The sequence below is a fragment of the Coptis chinensis genome, chromosome 6, assembly GCF_015680905.1.
Source record: "Coptis chinensis isolate HL-2020 chromosome 6, ASM1568090v1, whole genome shotgun sequence".
In the NCBI taxonomy this organism is placed as follows: Eukaryota; Viridiplantae; Streptophyta; class Magnoliopsida; order Ranunculales; family Ranunculaceae; genus Coptis; species Coptis chinensis.
Window position 1 is genome coordinate 43685430 of NC_141461.1, and position 19340 is coordinate 43704769.

Here is a 19340-nt window from a genome sequence, read left to right on the forward strand (position 1 = left end):
TCGATTTATAGAAATGGAGACATAGACATCAATGTTATGTTTATCCAAGTTCAAAATAAATAAATCATTAAATCAAACAATGAAGTTATGAACTTATTGTCTCTCCTGTTGATATCACTAGATTTTTATTTGAGGCCATATCGACTGGAGTACTGCTTGCTTGATTCAAAATAAATATATAGCTCGTTTTCGTAAACTGTTTCTATCTTTCTATCTTTTTTTTTATATATATATAATGTTATGTTTGATTCAATTCTTTTGAATTCTAGACACCCATTTTGTACTTTCCCTGTTGATATCACCCATTTTGTTGATATCACCCATTCTTAAAATGAAGTTAAGAATGCATGAAAACCAAAATAAAGCTGAACCTAGCTAGTGGTCATCCATCTAACACAAGTTTCACAAGATTTCGAGTATAACAAAATTTATATTTTTCGCAAGTATAGCAGATATATATAGATATCGTCCGTAAGATCCACATCAAATGATATCGAAGTTTTGCATTCACCAAACTCAGGAAGGATAAATCAGTTGATAATCAGAGAAGTGAAGTTAGACAAGCTCTTTGTGACACCATTTAGAATGGTGTAATAGGAAGTAAATACAAGCACAAACTAAGAGAAAACAAAGAACTTCGCCCTATGGAAATCCACCAAAGGGATAAGAGTTGTGTTACTAGAACTCACCACTCTATGGAATCCACCAAAGAGATAAGAGTTGTTTCACCAAGAAGAACCACTTCTTCTCAATAAAAGTCCTATATCTTCATTCAAATACTGCTCTACTTCCATTACAAGTCTTAGAGAATTTATAGCTAAATACAAACTTAGGATGCGAAGAGACAAGCATTAAAACTATTCCTGATTTTCTTCTAAGTTCAAAGTCAAACTTGAATCTGAAAAGGACGTTTCTCCATACATAACACACACCACTAGAAAGCTCATGAAGTCTAGTTTCCAACCAAATTTACGGTTCAAGCAAAACAAAGGTTTTAGAGAAAGTTATGATCATTTTGTCGTATGTTGTCAAACCGATTTGCCAATCCAAATTAGACTTATTTGGGCTATATCTTGGACTTTCGATTGAATGTTTCGTCATCACTTTGGCTTATCGCGAGGAGTCAATCTTGCTACTTGGTACTTCCTTCTCAGAACGGTGAATAAAGCTAGGTACTACGAAAGTACAACAAACCCTTATGTGAACTAATGACCAATTCATTGTCTGAATCAAGCCAAAGCGTCAGGCTTTATATACAACCAATATACTTAGATGCTTATTGTGTTTCAGTTAACCGATCGGCACCAATACATAGTAAATCGAACACTTCAACGCGTCGGATAAACTCTCAAAGGTAACTAATCGGTTACTACTCTTCAAATTCTCATCGATTACTAGTTTATGGTACCGATCTCATCAACTAAATTAAATCTTTAAGTTGTACAAAGTCACAAACCTTATTCCGAAATATTTCTCAAAAAGCTAACCGAATCCAAAGTCTAAATCTTCCAACAAAGATGTGGTCAAGAGAAATGTAGAAACGATACCAAATTCAACATAGAGTTCATACAGATCGATCAAAGGTGAAAAGATGACAAGACACCACTTGAGCACTAATTCGACATCACATATATTATTTATTTGAGATATTTTCAGTAATGTAGGGTAGCATTCTAGCAAAGCGCACTGACAGTTATAGGCTGGCATTCATGGCAGAGGAAGGATATCATAGAACAGCATCCTTTTCACACACCAAATGTAAACACTCATTCTTTTATGTTAGTACATTATTAGTAAAGAAAACGTTTGTTAAGCAAAGTAGATTTAGGTAACTCACACATAGAGAACAAGAGAAATCCAATAGCAGATCCAACTAAGCAAACACCCCAAAAATCTTATCCACACAATACAATCTTGATACATAATATCCCACTATTTAGCAACAAAGTGCAGAAAATTGAGTTTTCCAAAGCTGTAGCTAAATACACTAATTAATAGAAGAGTTATTCAGTTTCCTTTTTCTCTTTTGTGTGTGTATGTGTATCACTAGATTTTTATTTGAGGCCATATCGACTGGAGTACTGCTTGCTTGATTCAAAATAAATATATAGCTCTGTTTCAGGTAACTGTTCTATCTTTCTATCTTTTTTTTTTATATATATATAATGTTATGTTTGATTCAATTTAGTTTTTGAGTTAGAGACTTAAGATCGAGTATCGACAGTTGTTCCCCTTTGATTAGGGGTGGTCATCGAGTCGAGCGAGCCGAGTATTGGCATGCTTTCGATTCGCTCGTGAGTTTTCGAGTCGAGTTCGAGCCGAGGTCAAACTCAATGTCGAGCTCCACTTTGTGCTCAAACTCAACTTGATTTGAATTATAATTAGCTCGAGCTCGACTCGACTCGACTCGTTTTACAAAACGAGCTCGAGTGAAGCTCGACTGCTCGAGCTCGAGACTCGTAGGTCATGAGCTTGCATCTGGAAACAGTGGCATATATACTCAAAATTGTTGAATAAACCCCATTTTTGTATGATTTAAGTACAAAAATTCCAAAAAACGTAACCAAGGTCTGATTCTAAGTCACAGTTAGAACTGGTGCTTACACCGAAGCAGTTGTCGTTGCCTTAAAGTTACGAACTACAAGTAAAGAGAGAGTCCCCAGGGAACTTGATGAGGATTATATTCGTAATCCGGGGACCACATCATTTATGTACGCTCTCGGCCAAGAAGGGGTACTACCTCTCACAACATCCCTCAAGCGAGGGGTAGGTGGTAGTTTGGCTTAGCTTTACCCCCAACCCGTACCGAACTTATATCTAATTTAGGGGGGCCGGGTAGGTGCAGAAAGTCGCTCTTCGGGGACATGCTTTGTTGAAGACATCTCTATACCCATTCAGGGAGTGAAGGGGCCTAGTAGGCTCCTCCTTGGAGAGATAAGTCTTGATTGAGATAGGGCGCAGTCCTTGTAGAATTGGTTGGGCGCAGGTCCTCGTAGCTAGGCGCATGAAGGATCGAATCTCTTCTTGTTGACAGACTTCTTCCCTGCTTCCTCACCCTAGGAGAGAGCAAGATCTTCCTCCTACAGGTAGGTTTATAGGAAGTTAGGATAGATTCTAACCTATTAGATGTAGCCATCTGGTTCTTCCTGTAATCCAAGATTGCAACTATCAAGAGCGTAAGAAAGGAAAAGAAGTAAGAAAGGGTATGCAAGCAAGGAGAATCTCTATCTTCCCTATAGTCTGTGTAGTCTGTAGCTTCATTTCCTTACTGCATCTATTCTAGAAGGAGATGCAAGCTACACTAACAAATCTAAATGTTTAGATTTCAACAAATTTCATAATACCTCACGGTACTTTGAACTATATCATGTATGAAATTACATTTATTCCAATAAGTACTAATTTGTGCTTAAACAAAACACTTATCTTTCAGTAAGTAAGAAAATAGATCAACATAATCAGGTAATTGATAGAGAACCAACAAACAAACATGCTAGGAGAATATGTCGTCAAATTAAAATGATAGAATTGAATAAGATGGCCAAGAGGAGCTATATATATGTGTGTGATTCAAACCAAATTTAGAGTTTTAATAATTATAGTTGTAGTTATCCTTTAGTAAACTTAGGTTGAACCATTAGTAAGATAAAACCTAAACTAGTATAATTTTTTGGGATATGTTAATAGCCTTTGATTCAATTCTTTTAGTTCCATATGTATTTTACAACCTAAAGAAGACTACTTGTTTGATTGCAAGTAAAACATGAAGGATACAAGACAATTAATTATTCACCAACATGAAGAACTTTCAAAAATGTACAACAACTCCCGTCCAATGATTTTAAAGTTTTCATCCTCATATCCTCAAATAATAGTGTACGAGGGTGAGGAAAACCAATTTGATTTGATGTCCAATGGTAGAGAAATAAACTGAGCCAGTTTAAGTTGGTTGGTTTGAAAAAATGGCAAATAAAAGTCAACAAAGTGGAGCAACTACTTCAATTGGTTTAAATCAATTTTTTGCAAACTTAAACTGTTAACTTCCTTCAAAAAAAAAAAAAAAAAGTGGATGAAAGGAGGAGACATAAAAAAACTAGTCTCAAATGGACTATACAAAGAAGCACTATCACTCTACACTCAATTCCACAAAACCAACACTATCCCAACAAATTTCATATATCCATCACTATTCAAAGCATGTGGAAAGCTTAAAACATCCCCGTGTTGTAGTTTTGAGTGCACATCATCAAGTCTTTTTTTAAATGCGAGAAGACAACAACAGTCTTATGTGTTTTGATGATTCTGATAATGGAGTTGCTGGAGCAATAAACTATGAAGAAAATATTTGGCATTCACAAAACTTTAATCAAAATACTAGCCTTTTTTTGTTTTCTTTGCATAGTGATGAGTGTGTTGGGTTAATGGTTGAGAAAGAATCTGAACATATGCCTAGACATGATTATTTGGCAAGGTTGAAAGGTGGGGATTTAGATTTGGGTTTGAGAATGGAGGCTGTTGAATGGATTTCCAAGGTTGGTCCGGGAAATGTTTTTTTTTTTTTTTTTTTTGAAATGGGATTTCTTTTCTATTAGATTTACGATTTATCTGAATTTGGAACCAATTGATATAATTTTATGTTCTAATTTTTGAGATTTAAGTGTTCACTGAAAAGGCTTTTCGTTTTATTTTTGACTTTTGACTTTTCAGTGTTTTTCTCAAATGTTTTACTTTGAGAAATTGGATTTTGGGTTTTTTTTGTTTTACTTTTTAATTCATGATGAGTAATTTGTAATGATTATTGTGAGTTGGATTTACTGGGATCTTATTTGCACACATGAGCAAGATTTTTGCAATTTTGAGTAGGTTACTTTTTTCTCATTAGATGTCTAATGTGCTGCCCTTGATGTTAACAGGTTCACGCTCATTACAGCTTTGGACCTTTGAGTGTCTATTTATCAATTAGATTGGGTTTTTTTTGTTAGTGTGTGGAGGGGGGATTTAATAGAGGAGTATAGTTTGCCTAGATACATGCACACCTTAGATATAGATTGGCATGCACACCGCCTTATTTCGTTCTTTGTTTTTTCACGTTGGTATTGCAACAATTTGAATTAGTTGAATGTCTTATTTTTAACTCCTATTTATTTTGTAGCAATGCCTCGAACAAAGAATCTGAATGTGAAGAATGCAGCAAAAAGTGATTTCACGGGTGCTAAGAAGTTGTTAGGTGGGGGGAGTAGTAGTTCGGGTCGCGATGAGGAGCCTGAGAAAAAGAGAGGAAGGAGAACAACCACTTCGGCATCAGTTCATAGAGGGGATCGGAAAGCGGATGATCCCAGTAATGTTGTAAGTGGTGTAGAGTTAGGAAATCAAAAGAGAAGAAAGGGGACAGAGATGAGTGATGTAGATGTAGATGTAGATTTAGATTTAGATGTAGATGTAGATGTAGATGACCATGACGTAAATATGGATCGTGGGAAGAGTGTAGTTCTAAGTCATGCTGATAGTGAAGAAGAGGGTGTTGATGATGCAGAAGAGGAGACTGACGAGGAGGAAGAGGACGCGGAGGAGGAGGAGGATGACGAGGAAGTCCATGTACCTGTACCTCCAGTGAATATTGTGAGAAAGTCTAACAATGACTTGGAGTTCAAGAGAGGTGTTTATGGAGGTGGCCCTTGTGTGTCACATCTATTGTATGACTATCAAAGGCACGTGGCTCGCGATGTTTGGGAGGGGGTAATATTATCATATAGTGTCTATTAGTATTTAAATTTTGTATTACTTAAACTTGTGCATACATTAATACTAAGTTTTTGTTGTTTTAGGCGGAGCGAGGGGTGTTGAAGTGCCATGGGCACCTCAACAAGTTGGTACAATGGGATATCAGAGGAGAGTGTTCAGACTGTTCTACTTTTCACGTGGAGCTTCAAAGGACCGGCTTATGTGCTCTGGTCTTAGGTGTATACTGAGCATCGAGGATCCGTGTTGGTCTCTCGCGTTTGTGGAGAGGTGGCATCCAGAGACCAACACGCTTCATATGCCGGGCTTAGATGACAATCACGTTGGACGATGTTTCCCAACTCTTAGGAGTTTCGACGAGGCAAAAGTTGGTGATCGGGGACACTGATTTGACCTTGGAACAGACAAAAAGACTTCTCCACAAAAATCTTGGCATACCCATGGATAAGATAGATGCGGAGATGAAATCCAATAAGTTCACTTCCAAAGTTAGGATGGATTTCTTGATGAAGCAGATTTCTTTGGGAAGGTAAGAGATGAAGATTTACGTGATGAAAATGGGGTTGTTGTGAAGAAGCGCCAACCCAAAAAGAGGTGCAGTTCTTTGTGAGAGCTTATCGTTATTTTTCTTTGGATGTACCGCCTTCACCGACATCGCCGGAACTGCAGTTCCGTTTGTTATCCGAGACCGCTTTCGAAATTTGCCGAGATCGAGACTACGCTGCGGCAAACCTTTACCGGGCTTACTTGTACAAATGGTTCTTGGACCGCCACAAGTGCCAAGGTGAAGGGTGTTTCAGGCTATTTCACTCTCCTACAGGTATTAGTTTTTTTGTTTTTCTTTTCAATGTCAATTTTATCTATCTATTACAATATTAACTCGGTGTCTATATTAATGTAGGCATGGATTTATGAGTACTTCCCAGTGTTCAGGCCATACCCAAATGAGGACTATCATTTGAGCATGTCCCGTGCTAATAGGTACTCAGTTACTCAGTCTTTTTATGCTAGCACAACAGCTGCATTGAAGTATACCCGAGCCACCATTGATAATATGACTTGTACCGATGTAAGCATTTTTGTATGTAAATAGTTTTATTTATTAATTAATATTATTAGTATGTGATTAATGATTAATTTCCTCGATCATATGCTATTTGACAGGTTGAATGGTATCCCTATGTTGAAGTCCGAGCTACACGGCCGGTGGATGAAATAGCATTTTTCGAGGGATTTATATGCTTTCTTGATAATGTCGAGCAGTACAATGTTGCGAGGGTTGTGCGTCAGTTGGGTCATATGCAGTTTGTACCCTCAGATCCCCCAAAACCAAAGACCTCGACGCGAACTACTTCCGGACGCTGGTATGATGTGAAATTTAATATCAAGCGTCTTTCCTATCGGAGTAATTCGCGTAATCACTTGATTCAACTTGAACAACGCTGACCCATTCCGCCTTATCCATGGGAGTGTGTTAGTAGATACATGAGTTGGTAACGAAAACAATAGTCATATGAGAATGATAAACCCCGATCATCTTAGTCACTACTCCCTACAGAGTCTTCCATATCATAATCGGTGAGTTAATATCTTACAACGTTAATTTTGTTTTGTTTTGGTATTTTATAAATGTAAATGTATATATTAATGTAGTTTTGTGTTTTAATTTTGACAAAGACCCGTCGTCGATGAAATTTCTTGCTTGCTCAATCAAGGCCCGCAATTGGGTGGGATCAAGCGATTCCAGAGGATGCAATTAAACCAGTTCATGGAGGCATACAATTTGACCCGTGCAAGTTCATCACGGACGATATCGCGGAAGGAGCATAGGATTTAGGTATGTTGAGTTTGGTTAGTTTAGGGGGTTTAGGGTTTAGTGGCCATATATCTTGTTTTTGGTGGTTTGTTTGAGTTATAGGATTGCAGTTTGTGGCCATATATCGGTTTTGCTTTTTTGGTGTGTTGAGATGATGCGGGAGGCAATGAGTGGAATGGGAGAGTTCTCATTGTCCTATAAGTTAGAGTTTTCCACCAATGAGGTCCATATAGTCATTTCCATAGTATATTTATCTGAATTGTTTCATTTTTGCTCTTTGAAAATGTTGAGTAAATAGGATTGTGAGGATTTTAAAGGCCATATATCTTTTTTTTTGCTTGTGTCCATATATCTTGTTTTGGTGGTCCAATGAGTGGAATGGGAGAGTCTCATTGTCCTATATGTAGGTGTCCATATAGTCACTTCCCTAGTATATCCGCCAATTGCTTCATTTTTGCTCTTGAAAATGTACCCTGTGGCCTACAAGAGAAGGGAAAAACAAATGTTAGGTAATTTTTAACATATAAGCTATTCATGTTTTCTATTTTTCATTTGTATGCTTTTTAGTACCTGTAGTAACATATAAGCAAAGAGCCACAATAATATTCATCCATTGCTTTTCTGTTTGTCTGCGATTGCCGGTTGCCTTTGATAATTGCTAAAATTGTGTGAAATCAACATAAGTTGGATCAAATTGGTAGTTTTATTATTATTATTGTTGTTTTGTAGAATGGATTATAAAAAACACAGCTGTTGTAGAACCTCTTGTGAACAATACACAGTATTACACCAATGATTATATAGTTATATCATTATCCTAGGTTAGCTGAAGCTTTTCTAGTTTTATTTGATCTGAGTAATTCTATTACTAAGATTTATTTGTCCCGATGTCTTTCCTTCTACGTAAGAAGAAAAGAGGCGCAGGCTTCTTCTCACCTCGCCTTGGTGACAATGTGTTGAGGGCACATAGTTGTGAGGAATCAAATTGTCGGACTCCCCCAAACATTCTCCAAAGATGTGTTTCCAAGCTGCCCCATATGGTAGCACTTGTTCCAATGGGAAAATAAATACCTCTAGTACTGTGGAGAAGCAAACTCCTGACATGTTGGCTCATGCAAATGCTTCATTACTTTCTGCGGAAGCTCATTCTGGTTCGGAAGTGACAAATACTTTAGCCGTTGAAGAAAGTAGTATCTTAGAAAATGATCTGAAGGATGTACTTTGTGCAATATGCAAGCTTTTTTCAAGCTTTTTTCAAGTAGTGATGTACTTTGTGTTGCATGCAAACAACTGCTATTCCGACCTGCAGTTCTTAATTGTGGGCATGGTAGGAACTTAGTTATGTAAAGAATCGTTATATATACCAGTGTACTACAATGACATGTATCATGTTGAATCGTTATATATCCTAATTTATCTCTTTTTGCAGTCTATTGTCAATCTTGTATAGTTATACCAGTAAATGAAGCTCTTAGATGTCAACTTTGCCAAAGTTCACATCCTAAAGGAATACCGATTCAATGGCTCTTCTTGTGCTCTCCGACAATTTCATGATTTTAATTTGTCACATCGAAGTATCTCTATTAATAATCTAATGCGAGAACATTGTCCCAATGTTATCTCTAATGTCCCAATGTTATCTCTATTAGTATCTCTAATTAGAACACCTAAATGTTATTTACCAAAACACAAAAATCCCAAAGACGCAATGTTTTTGCCAAAACACAAAAGAAAAATTTTTTGCCTCTTGCAAGCGTTGGTCCAAAACGGTATGGCCATATCGTTTGGATTTGAACTTGCAAAAAATGGCGTGTCTGTTCAGACTTTGTCCCAAACGGCATGGCGTGTTTGTTTGGACTTTGAACTTGCGACAAAAATGGCGTGTCTGTTTGGACTTTGTCCCAAACGGCATGGCTAGACCGTTTGGACTTTGTCCAAAACGGCATGGCCACACCGTTTGGCCTTAGTTCCAAACGGTGTGGCCATGCCGTTGGGGACAAAGATTTGAACCATTTTTTTCCAAAGTTCAAAGTCCAACGGCATGGCGCATCCGCTTGTCCTTAGTACCAAACGGTGTGGCCATGCCGGTTTTGAGACTAAGGCCAAACGGTTCGCCATGCCGTTTGACTTTGAACTTGCAAAAAAATGGCATTTGGACTTTGTCCCCAACGGCATGGACCGTTTGGACCCAAACGGATGGCCACACCGTTTGGACTTTGTCCCAAACGGCATGGCCACACCGTTTGGAACTAAGGCTAAGACGGTGTGGCTATGCCGTTTTGGACAAAGTCCAAACGGTTCCGCCATGCCGCTTGGGACAAAGTCCAAAAAGACACCCATTTTTACACAAGTTCAAAGTCCAAACGCACACGCCATGCCGCTTTGGGGACAAAGTCCAAACCGTGTGGCCATGCCATTTTTTTGCAAGTTCAAATCCAAACCATATGGCCATACCGCTTTGTGTGACCACACCGCTCAAGAGGCAAAAACAGATCTTTTGTGTTTTGGCAAAAACATTGCGCATTTCGATTAGATTTTTGTGTTTTGGTAAATAACATTGGGATTTTTTGTTCTGCTTTCCAAAGATACTAATAGAGATAAAAAAGGGACATTAGAGATAACATCGGGACAATGTTCTGCAAAAAGATTATTAATAGAGATTTTTCCATGTGACAAATTAAAATGCTAAAATTGTTTGGAGAGCACAAGAAGAGCCATGCCGTTTGACTTTGAACTTGCAAAAAAAATGGGGACAAAGTCAAAACGTTGGACTTTGTCCCCAAACAAAAAATGGCGAACCGTTTGGACTTTGTCCCAAACGGCATGGCCACATCGTTTGGAACTAAGGCCAAACGGTGTGGCCATGCCGCTTTTGAACAAAGTCCAAACGGTTCGGCCATGCCGTTTGGACTATGAACTTGCAAAAAAAATGGTGTCCGTTTGGACTTTGTCCCAAACGGCATGGCCACACCGTTTGGCACTAATACCAAACGGTGTGGCCATGCCGCTTGGGGACTAAGTCCAAACGGTGGCCATGCCCGTTGGGGACAAAGTCCAAACATTAACAACTATTTTTGCAAGTTCAAAGTCCAAACGGTCCGGCCATGTCGTTTGGACTTTGAACTTGCAAAAAGAGAGTGCCATGTCGTTTGGACTTTGTCCCAAACGGCATGGCTAAAACCGTTTGGACTTAGTCCCAAACGGCATGGCCACACCGTTTGGTACTAAGGCCAAACGGTGGCTATGCCGTTTGGGGACTAAGTCCAAACGGTTTGGCCATGCCGCTTGGGGACAAAGTCCAAACAGACACGCCCATTTTTTATCCAAATTCAAATCCAAACGATATCGTCGCATTCAAGTCCATATCGTTGATGTTGATGTTTTGGCAATTTATCAGTTTGGTTTGTTTGTGTTGATGTTCATTGATGATCATATGAGTTGAGGTAAATTTGTTGTTGACAAACGTTGGCATTATAATCGGGTGGTATAGTATCCGCATCAATACATCATATCAACTTACGGAACAAAATTGCAAGTGGGCACGCTTTGTGTAACAACAAGTAACATTTATAATAAGCACATCAAAATGCTTTATGCAATCCCAAATATTATTGTTTCAGATTACAACATTTAAGCACATCGTAATGAATTAGCAACAAGTATAGCCTACCAGACCTAGCTTTGGCTTGTTCAAGCCTTTCACTCCAAGTTTCAGCTCTCTTCAACTTCTCCTCCTTCTTTCAACACTTCGCTTCTCTCGCTCTTTTCATCGACAATTTCTCCCGTTATAGCTAATAACTCAATTTTGACGACTTTCTTCAATGGTGCATAGTCAAGGTGGCGTTGATACTTGCGGGCATCTTGTGGAACAGTAGAAGAAGAAACATAACCGCAGAGAATGATGAAAAGATCAAGATCGATTGATGCAAAGTCGAGGGCTGGAAACCAACGGATGAGTAGGCAGTATTTTTACCTAAAGCAAAGCTTTGCCTCCGTGATTCTCCATTTCTCCTTGAGCCATACTTCTCTTTTCTACAATATCAATGAGATTAGAACTCGCCTAATTAAACTCCCCAAATGTAACCTAAACCAAGCAATATTAAAATTTGAAAATAAAAAGGGAGAAAGAAGTTATCAAAAAAAGCACCGGTCTATCATTATGATGTTTCCTATCTAGAGCCTAGCTAGCAGACAACATTAGATACTATCCAATGGACATAATGATGCAATGGAACACAACCCTCGACACAGTTCAACTTAACAACACTTGATAAAACTCTAACAAGGCTGCCATATCTAAACCACTCTTAACAAGTCCAGACATCAATGAAGTCCATGACGCGCAGATAAAAATATCATTAGAACTAGTGAACATTTAGAATCAAAGAGTTTTGAATAAATCTATACTTTAATCGACATGATTACGATTATTTTTCTCCGGACAATTTCTCGAGTCATGGTTAGCAATCTGTCCACATCTGTGACACTTTCTTCCTGAATTGTTTAGGGCTATCTCTTTGGGGGATTTCCATCTATCCGCTTTCTTCTTCCCCCTCCCTTTTGTTTGAGAAATGTTGGGATTCAAAATCAATAGCTGAAATAAAGACCTAATTAAAATAAATATTTATATCAAATTAAACAATCAATTAAACACTAAATTTATATCAAATTAAACATTCAAATAAAAAAACATGTGATGTATTAACCGGAAGGTATCAAGGCTCGCGAATCGAGGCTCGCAGAACTTCTCGCGTCTCTCCTTTGTAGGAAGTCTCATTAAACTTTGAAATTTCAATAGCCATTTCACCAATCTTTTCAATAAAATATGAATAACCCTCAAAAGTATGCGCGACGATCGTAAGCCACTTGAGAAGCAACCTTGATAGAATGAGCCACTCTCAAAGGTTCATTTGAGACATTCCCACCACAAATCAAAGATCAAACTCCCGCTCTATAAGTGTTAGACTTTTGCATCCACCACGTCAATCTAAAATGGTTTGGAATCTCTTCAATCTCAGAATAAGATAAAACCTTTAAGATATGACCACAAAGCAAACCCATAAACTGAAAGTACTTGCATTCGCAGATCTCCTCTAAGGTTCCTCTATCGAAACTCACTCTCCAAACTGAATTCTTCAATGGTCTCTCCATTTCACCATGTAGCTTCCGGTTCCATACCTGCCAATTTGTTCCCCATCAATTTTGTACTCCATCTTTGCCTTTTCTAGTTGCTCTTTAAATTTATTGAATATTGAGATCATGATAGACCTTCGCGGCATGCATAAGGATGAAAGCATCGTTAGGCACAAACCGTGAACTATGCTCGGTCGGCGTAATCGAATCTCTTTCTTTCCTAGCAAGCAAAGCCAAAACTTCTCATTACCATGTACAAACGCATAAGTTTAGTCGCCGAATTGACAAACCGGTCATAATGAGCATTCATCAATTCACTTCGACCCGTGGTGCATACAAAGAAAAAGGTGCCACCGAGATAACAAGGAACCCATTTCTCCCCAGATTGAATATATCTCTGTCAACCAAGGATTTTCGACAACTCATACTTCTCAATGATTGTACACCATCTTCTCTCAAAATCAACAATCCTATACCTAAAAAGAAATAGTGTTCTTCAACTCGGTTACCAATGTCTCAAATTTGGTAAATGACATCTTCTCTTGAATTTCTGCATAATATGCCAAAGACAAGAACGATGACGAAGTATTAGGAAACACTTTGGCAATGGTGCCGCCATCGCTTCTATCCCGGTCGATGATGATTGCGGACGACGACCCCACATGGGTCGCAAGCCAGCCTTAAATAGCCATATGAATGTATCTTCGTCTCATCAAGCAACAATGCAAAACCAAACTGAATCGACCGATAATGATGGTTGACTCCAAATTAAAAGGGGCAAAAGGCATGGAATATGCATTGGTACGATATGTGGTATCAAAAGACACAACATCTCCGAAATATTCATATCGGCATCGAGACCTCCCATGAACCCGAAAAAGTTCACCGCAGTCCCATTTTCATCTAAATCAATGGCGTAATAGAACCGGGATCCTCAAAGACTCTTTCAAGATAAAATATTGCAAAGCCATTTAGATTGCATCACCTTCTTTAGGCATCTTTTCGGGTCAAACCATAATAATGGTTCCAACAATCTTTCGCGGTAAACCCAACTTCCTCTCCATGGAAAACAGATGCCACTTTCCCAACAGGATAAACCGTTATCACTAAATATCTCGGTCAAGCACTTCGGCCGTTTCGTGCATATGTTTGTTAGTTTTCATGCAAATTCTTCGATGGGGTCACCCGGACCGTGACTATGGTCATTATGAGCAACGCTGACCTCATATATCTCTTCATGCATTCTTTTCTTAATCATGAATTCTAGCTTGGCAACCACACGGATAGTTGATGTATTTCTTGATCGGACTTCATCTCTTAGAGTCTTAACCCCTTCACGTGAGCAAACCAAGAACAACCACTAACCAAATCCACCCGATTTTGTTGCTTAGAAGTCGTCCAACACGCAGTCTCAAATCCCTCTTGTTGACCATACTCTTTGTAATAAGTCTTTGCCTCGTCAATACTTGTAAAAGTCATTCCTATATAAGGAGCAGCCTAATGTTTGCGTGCCTTGAGCGGTTTTTTTTAGTACGCTAAGACCCAACCACGCCTTCTTCGATATTGATTGATGTCTCGTCTCCATTTCTATAAATCGAAAAAATTAAAAATATAAATAACTTAAACGGTCAAAAATCCCAATGTACATAAAAGCGGTGTAAATAACTTAAACATCTAAACTCGACAGAGTTAACCAAATATGCTACTTCATCGAACTCGCCGAGTTCAAAACTCGACAGAGTTCACGAATATGCTAGTTCACCGAACTCAGTAAGTTCATCGAACTCGAGTTCAAAGTTCAAAACTCGACAGAGTTCATCGAACTCTAACGAGTTCAAAACTCTGAAAAGAAGAAACGGCATGAAGAATATGAAGAACGAGTTCAAAACTCGAAGAGTTCAAAACTCGACAGAGTTCACCGAACTCCCATGAAACGGCATGAAGAATACGACAGAGTTCAAAACTCTGACAGAGTTCACCGAATATGCTACTTCACCGAACTCTGATAGAGTTCACCGAACTCTGACAGAGTTCAAAACTCTGACAGAATACGGCATGAAGAATACGACAGAGTTCACCGAACTCTGAAAGAGTTTTGAACTCGGATGTATCACGACGAGTTCAAAACTCTGACAGAGTTCACCGAATATGCTACTTCAACGAACTCTGACAGAGTTCAAAACTCTGAAAGAGTTCAAAACTCTGATAGAGTTCACCGAACTCGATACGAGTTCAAAACTCGACGTATCACGGCATGAAGAATACGACAGAGTTCACGAACTCGAAAAGAGTTTTGAACTCGGCGTATCACGACAGAGTTCAAAACTCGGCGTGAGTTCACCGAATATGCTACTTCAACGAACCCTCGACAGAGTTCAAAACTCGAAAGAGTTCAAAACTCGATAGAGTTCAACGAACTCGGCAGAGTTCAAAACTCAAACAGTTCAAAAACTCGATAGAGTTCACCGAACTCGACAGAGTTCAAAACTCGAATGAATACGACGAGTTCACCGAACTCTAAAAGAGTTCAAAACTCGACAGAGTTCACCGAACTTCGGCGAGTTCAAAACTTCGGCGAGTTCAACGAACTCCCGGCGAATCACGGCATGAAGAATACGACAAAGAGTTCAAAACTCGAAAGAGTTCAAAAACTCGACAGAGTTCAACTAACTCCGAATACACGGCATGAAGAATACGACAGAGTTCAAAACTCGACGAGTCAAAGTTCACCGAATATGATACTTCACGAACTCCCGACGAGTTCAAAACTCGACGAGAATCACGGCATGAAGAATACGGACGAGTTCACCGAACTCGAAAGAGTTTTGAACTCGATGAGAATCACGACGAGTTCAAAACTCCGGCGAGTTCACCGAATATGCTACTTCAACGAACTCGACAGAGTTCAAAACTCTAAAGAGTTCAAAACTCGATAGAGTTCATCGAACTCGACAGAGTTCAAAACTGAAAAAGAGTTCAAAACTCGATAGAGTTCACCGAACTCGACGGCGTTCAAAACTTCTCGAGAATACTGCAGAGTTCACCGAACTCTAAAAGAGTTCAAAACTCGACAGAGTTCAACCGAACTCGACGAATCACGGCATGAAGAATACGACAGAGTTCAAAACTCGAAAGAGTTCAAAACTTCGGCGAGTTCAACTAACTCCCACGAATCTGACATGAAGAATACGACAGAGTTCAAAACTCGGCGAGTCAAAGTTCACCGAATATGATACTTCATCGAACTCCCGACAGAGTTCAAAACTCTGACGAATCACGGCATGAAGAATACGACAGAGTTCACCGAACTCGAAAAAGAGTTTTGAACTCGGCGACGAATCACGACGAGTTCAAAACTCGGCGAGTTCACCGAATATGCTACTTCAACGAACTCGACAGAGTTCAAAACTCGAAAAGAGTTCAAAACTCGATAGAGTTCACCGAACTCGGCAGAGTTCAAAACTCGACGTATCACGACATGAAGAATACGACAGAGTTCATCGAACTCTAAAAGAGTTCAAAACTCGACGAGTTCACCGAACTCGGAGAGAGAGTTCAAGAACTACGAATCGACGAGTTCACCGAACTCGAAGAGTTCAAAACTCTAACAGAGTTCAAAACTCGACAGAGTTCAACTTAACTCGGCGAGAATATGGCATGAAGAATACGACAGAAGTTCAAAACGAGGCGAGTCAAAGTTCACCGAATATGATACTTCATCAACTCCGACGAGTTCAAAACTCGACGTATCACGGCATGAAGAATAACAGAGTTCACGAACTCTCGAAAGAGTTTTGAACTCGACGAGAATCACGAGAGAGTTCAAAACTCGACAGAGTTCACCGAATATGCTACTTCAACGAACTCGTTGAGTTCAAAACTCGAAAGAGTTCAAAACTCGATAGAGTTCACCGAACTCCGACGCGAGTTCAAAATATATACGTATCGGCATGAAGAATACGACGAGTTCACCGAACTCCGCGAGTATCACGACGAGTTCATCGAACTCGGCAGAGTTCAAAACTCGACGAATCACGGCATGAAGAATAATGCACGAGTTCACCTAAAATTGTCGCCGCCTTTAAACGAGGGTATTAATCATAACTATAATCATAGCAACCTAAATTAAATCAAAATTCAAGTTTTTATGGTATAATGACAATCCAAGTGTCAATTAAAGCATTATTAATAGGCAAGCACCATAACCAAAAGTGTACTATAGTTGAAGTGCCAAATGATACCTGTCAGAGAAGAAGAAACCAAATGAAGAAACCTAATTGCCAAATGATGAGAAGAAGAAGCCGAGAGAGCCGTAGAGAGAGAGAACTTGAATTTCGGTTTTTTTTTTTGGTTAGATCGGTCTCTTTTTTTGGTGAAGATTGGTTTTTTTTTTCTTTTTTAGAGAAGATGATGAGGAAAATACATATTTACCCTCATTGAGATCTTCAGATCTAGAGGTCGGATCCCGCTCACTCCAAGAGAGTGAGATAAGGGTGGCACTCTAAGAGTGGCACCCTAGACAAACCGTATATATATATATATATAAATAAATCAACCTACCCAATTTAGAATAAATCTGATAATAGAATGAGGAAGAAAGAAGAAGAGAAAAACATGTGTAAACAAAAGTTAGTTAATTGCTTCAGAAAATAAAGAAAAGAAGTTTCCATCCCAAGAAAAGAAAAATAAAAACTCCAAAAAAATAGAATAAAAGGGAGTCAAAAGCCAAAAAAAATATATATATATATGGCTAAGGATGGAAACAAAGTGTAGAAGCAAAAGTAAATAACAAGGTTTTCTCTAAGTTACATAATATGAAGACTCTATTATCTCAGACTTGTCCTTTTTGAATATCCATTTCCTTCCTTCTTAAACCATCTCCTAATCCCCGTAACACCTAATAAAGACCTCTAGCTCAATTAGGAATAGGTTAGTGTGATAGTAAAGTGGCGGATGTGTTTGATCGACTCGCTTCCTTGTTGTCATTGAGATTGTAAGGTAAAGTGTGCCCACTGCACCTTTGGAGTAATTTGAACTTGAGTGGAAAAATCAGAGTGTTGTATCTTGACTATTATTGTGAGAACCTACTTAAGGACGCTTATTCCGAAGTTTTAAACGGACTGCTAGACATTTCATCGTATTACTATCAGTATATATGTTTATTAAGTAGATGATTGATTATTATGCATATATTAGCTTAGGGTTTCGACTTGATTACTCTATATGCATTGCTAATGAGAGGTATAGTTAATTTAGAGCATGAATAAGGAAACAATAGTTTTATTTCTTAGTCGTTGAAGTATAGATGAAGTTTGTGAGTACCTTCATCGGAAAACTCTCACGAGGTTATAACTTCGTCCACTAGGGAATTCCTAGTGGTTTAAGGCCTTGTTGCATATGGTCAATGCAACGCACTCGCTGAAACAAGAAGTAGATAGAACACCATTTTGGTCACTTATGTTAATTTTCATCTTTGCTTGAGGACAAGCAAAATGTTTGTTTTTGGGTGGTTTGATAAGAGCCTAAAACTGTAGTTTTAACCCCTTAATAATCATACTTTTAGACCAATTATGTGAGTAATAATTAAGAGTTAACACTGATTACGTGTTTTTATGCATTTCAGGCTTCAAAGTCCATTATGTGCATAAATGTGCCACTTTAGCAAGATAAAGGAGCAAAAGTCAGCAGAACTTCCGAAGGCCATATCTTTGGACTCAGACCTCGGAATGGGGCCTACCTTATGTCAAAACGACCGACTCGGAAAGAGCTTTCCAATGGTCTAAGCGTTGATCCAATCAGAGGAGCAAAAGTGGACGAAAAGTCTGTTGAAGCTAACTGCAGCTGAAGAGGCCTTTTTGGACTGAAAGAATTGGGTTTTGGGCCTGATTCTCTGGCCCAAAACATGGCTCCAAGCCCATGCACGATTTTTGGATCTGGATGTATAAAAACAAAAGCTTAGCTCTTTGTTAATGGTAGTTAGTTAATGGTAGATAATTAGACCTAGAAATAGATTAGATTAGTAGCCTCCATTAATAAATTCTAGATCTAGTTTTTCATGTAGATTAATTAAGTTTAGTTCTATTTCAATTATTGTATTAGATTAAACCTTTGAATCTTGTTCTTCATTTTGATTAGATCAATAAAGTAGTATTTTTATCAATTTCGATTTTTGTCATTTCCATTTCTAGATCCAATTTCAATTCCTATCCTTATTGCATTTTAGTCATTAAATTAGATTTCATTATTGTTAAATTAAGTAAATTTTAATTCTTTATATCATGTTTAGTTTAAATTTAATCGGAAATGATTGCGTAATGATTCTCGGTTAAACCTCCATTAGAGGGGATTGAGAAGCCTTGATGAAAGCTTGATTCCGATTAACGTAGATTCGTCGTAATTTCCTTTCCACTCTAGAAACGTTTAGTTCACCATGAGAATGGGTTTAATCGTTCACATGCTAGTTATTAATTGGTAGAAATGCCATGTGTAATTAGAGATTAGGAAGAACCAATTGTTCTCATGGGCGATTCAATTCGGATTACTTGACGATTTGTAGTTAATAGGATTAAGTCGAGTTAAGGTCGAATCAATTCCCCTCTAACTCCTTATCATCGAATCAACGTAGCATTCCCTTAGTTATCCCCATAGTCGA

The 19340-nt window shown here is 38.5% G+C and overlaps 1 protein-coding gene and 1 long non-coding RNA gene across 2 annotated transcripts; both read left to right on the forward strand.

Annotated features, from left to right (window-relative positions):
• The first annotated feature begins 1545 nt into the window (after window positions 1-1545).
• On the forward strand, window positions 1546-7185 carry LOC147493100 (uncharacterized). Its single transcript, XM_086567748.1, has 5 exons — window positions 1546-2122; window positions 5153-5736; window positions 6449-6559; window positions 6641-6808; window positions 6904-7185. Exons 2-5 carry the CDS (start codon window positions 5155-5157, stop codon window positions 7183-7185), a joined length of 1143 nt encoding a protein of 380 aa, XP_086423874.1. The 5' UTR covers window positions 1546-2122; window positions 5153-5154.
• A 1391-nt stretch (window positions 7186-8576) lies between these two features.
• On the forward strand, window positions 8577-9132 carry LOC147493101 (uncharacterized). Its single transcript, XR_015200049.1, has 2 exons — window positions 8577-8882; window positions 8985-9132. It is a non-coding gene; the product is annotated as an uncharacterized LOC147493101 (long non-coding RNA).
• The last annotated feature ends 10208 nt before the right edge of the window (window positions 9133-19340 follow it).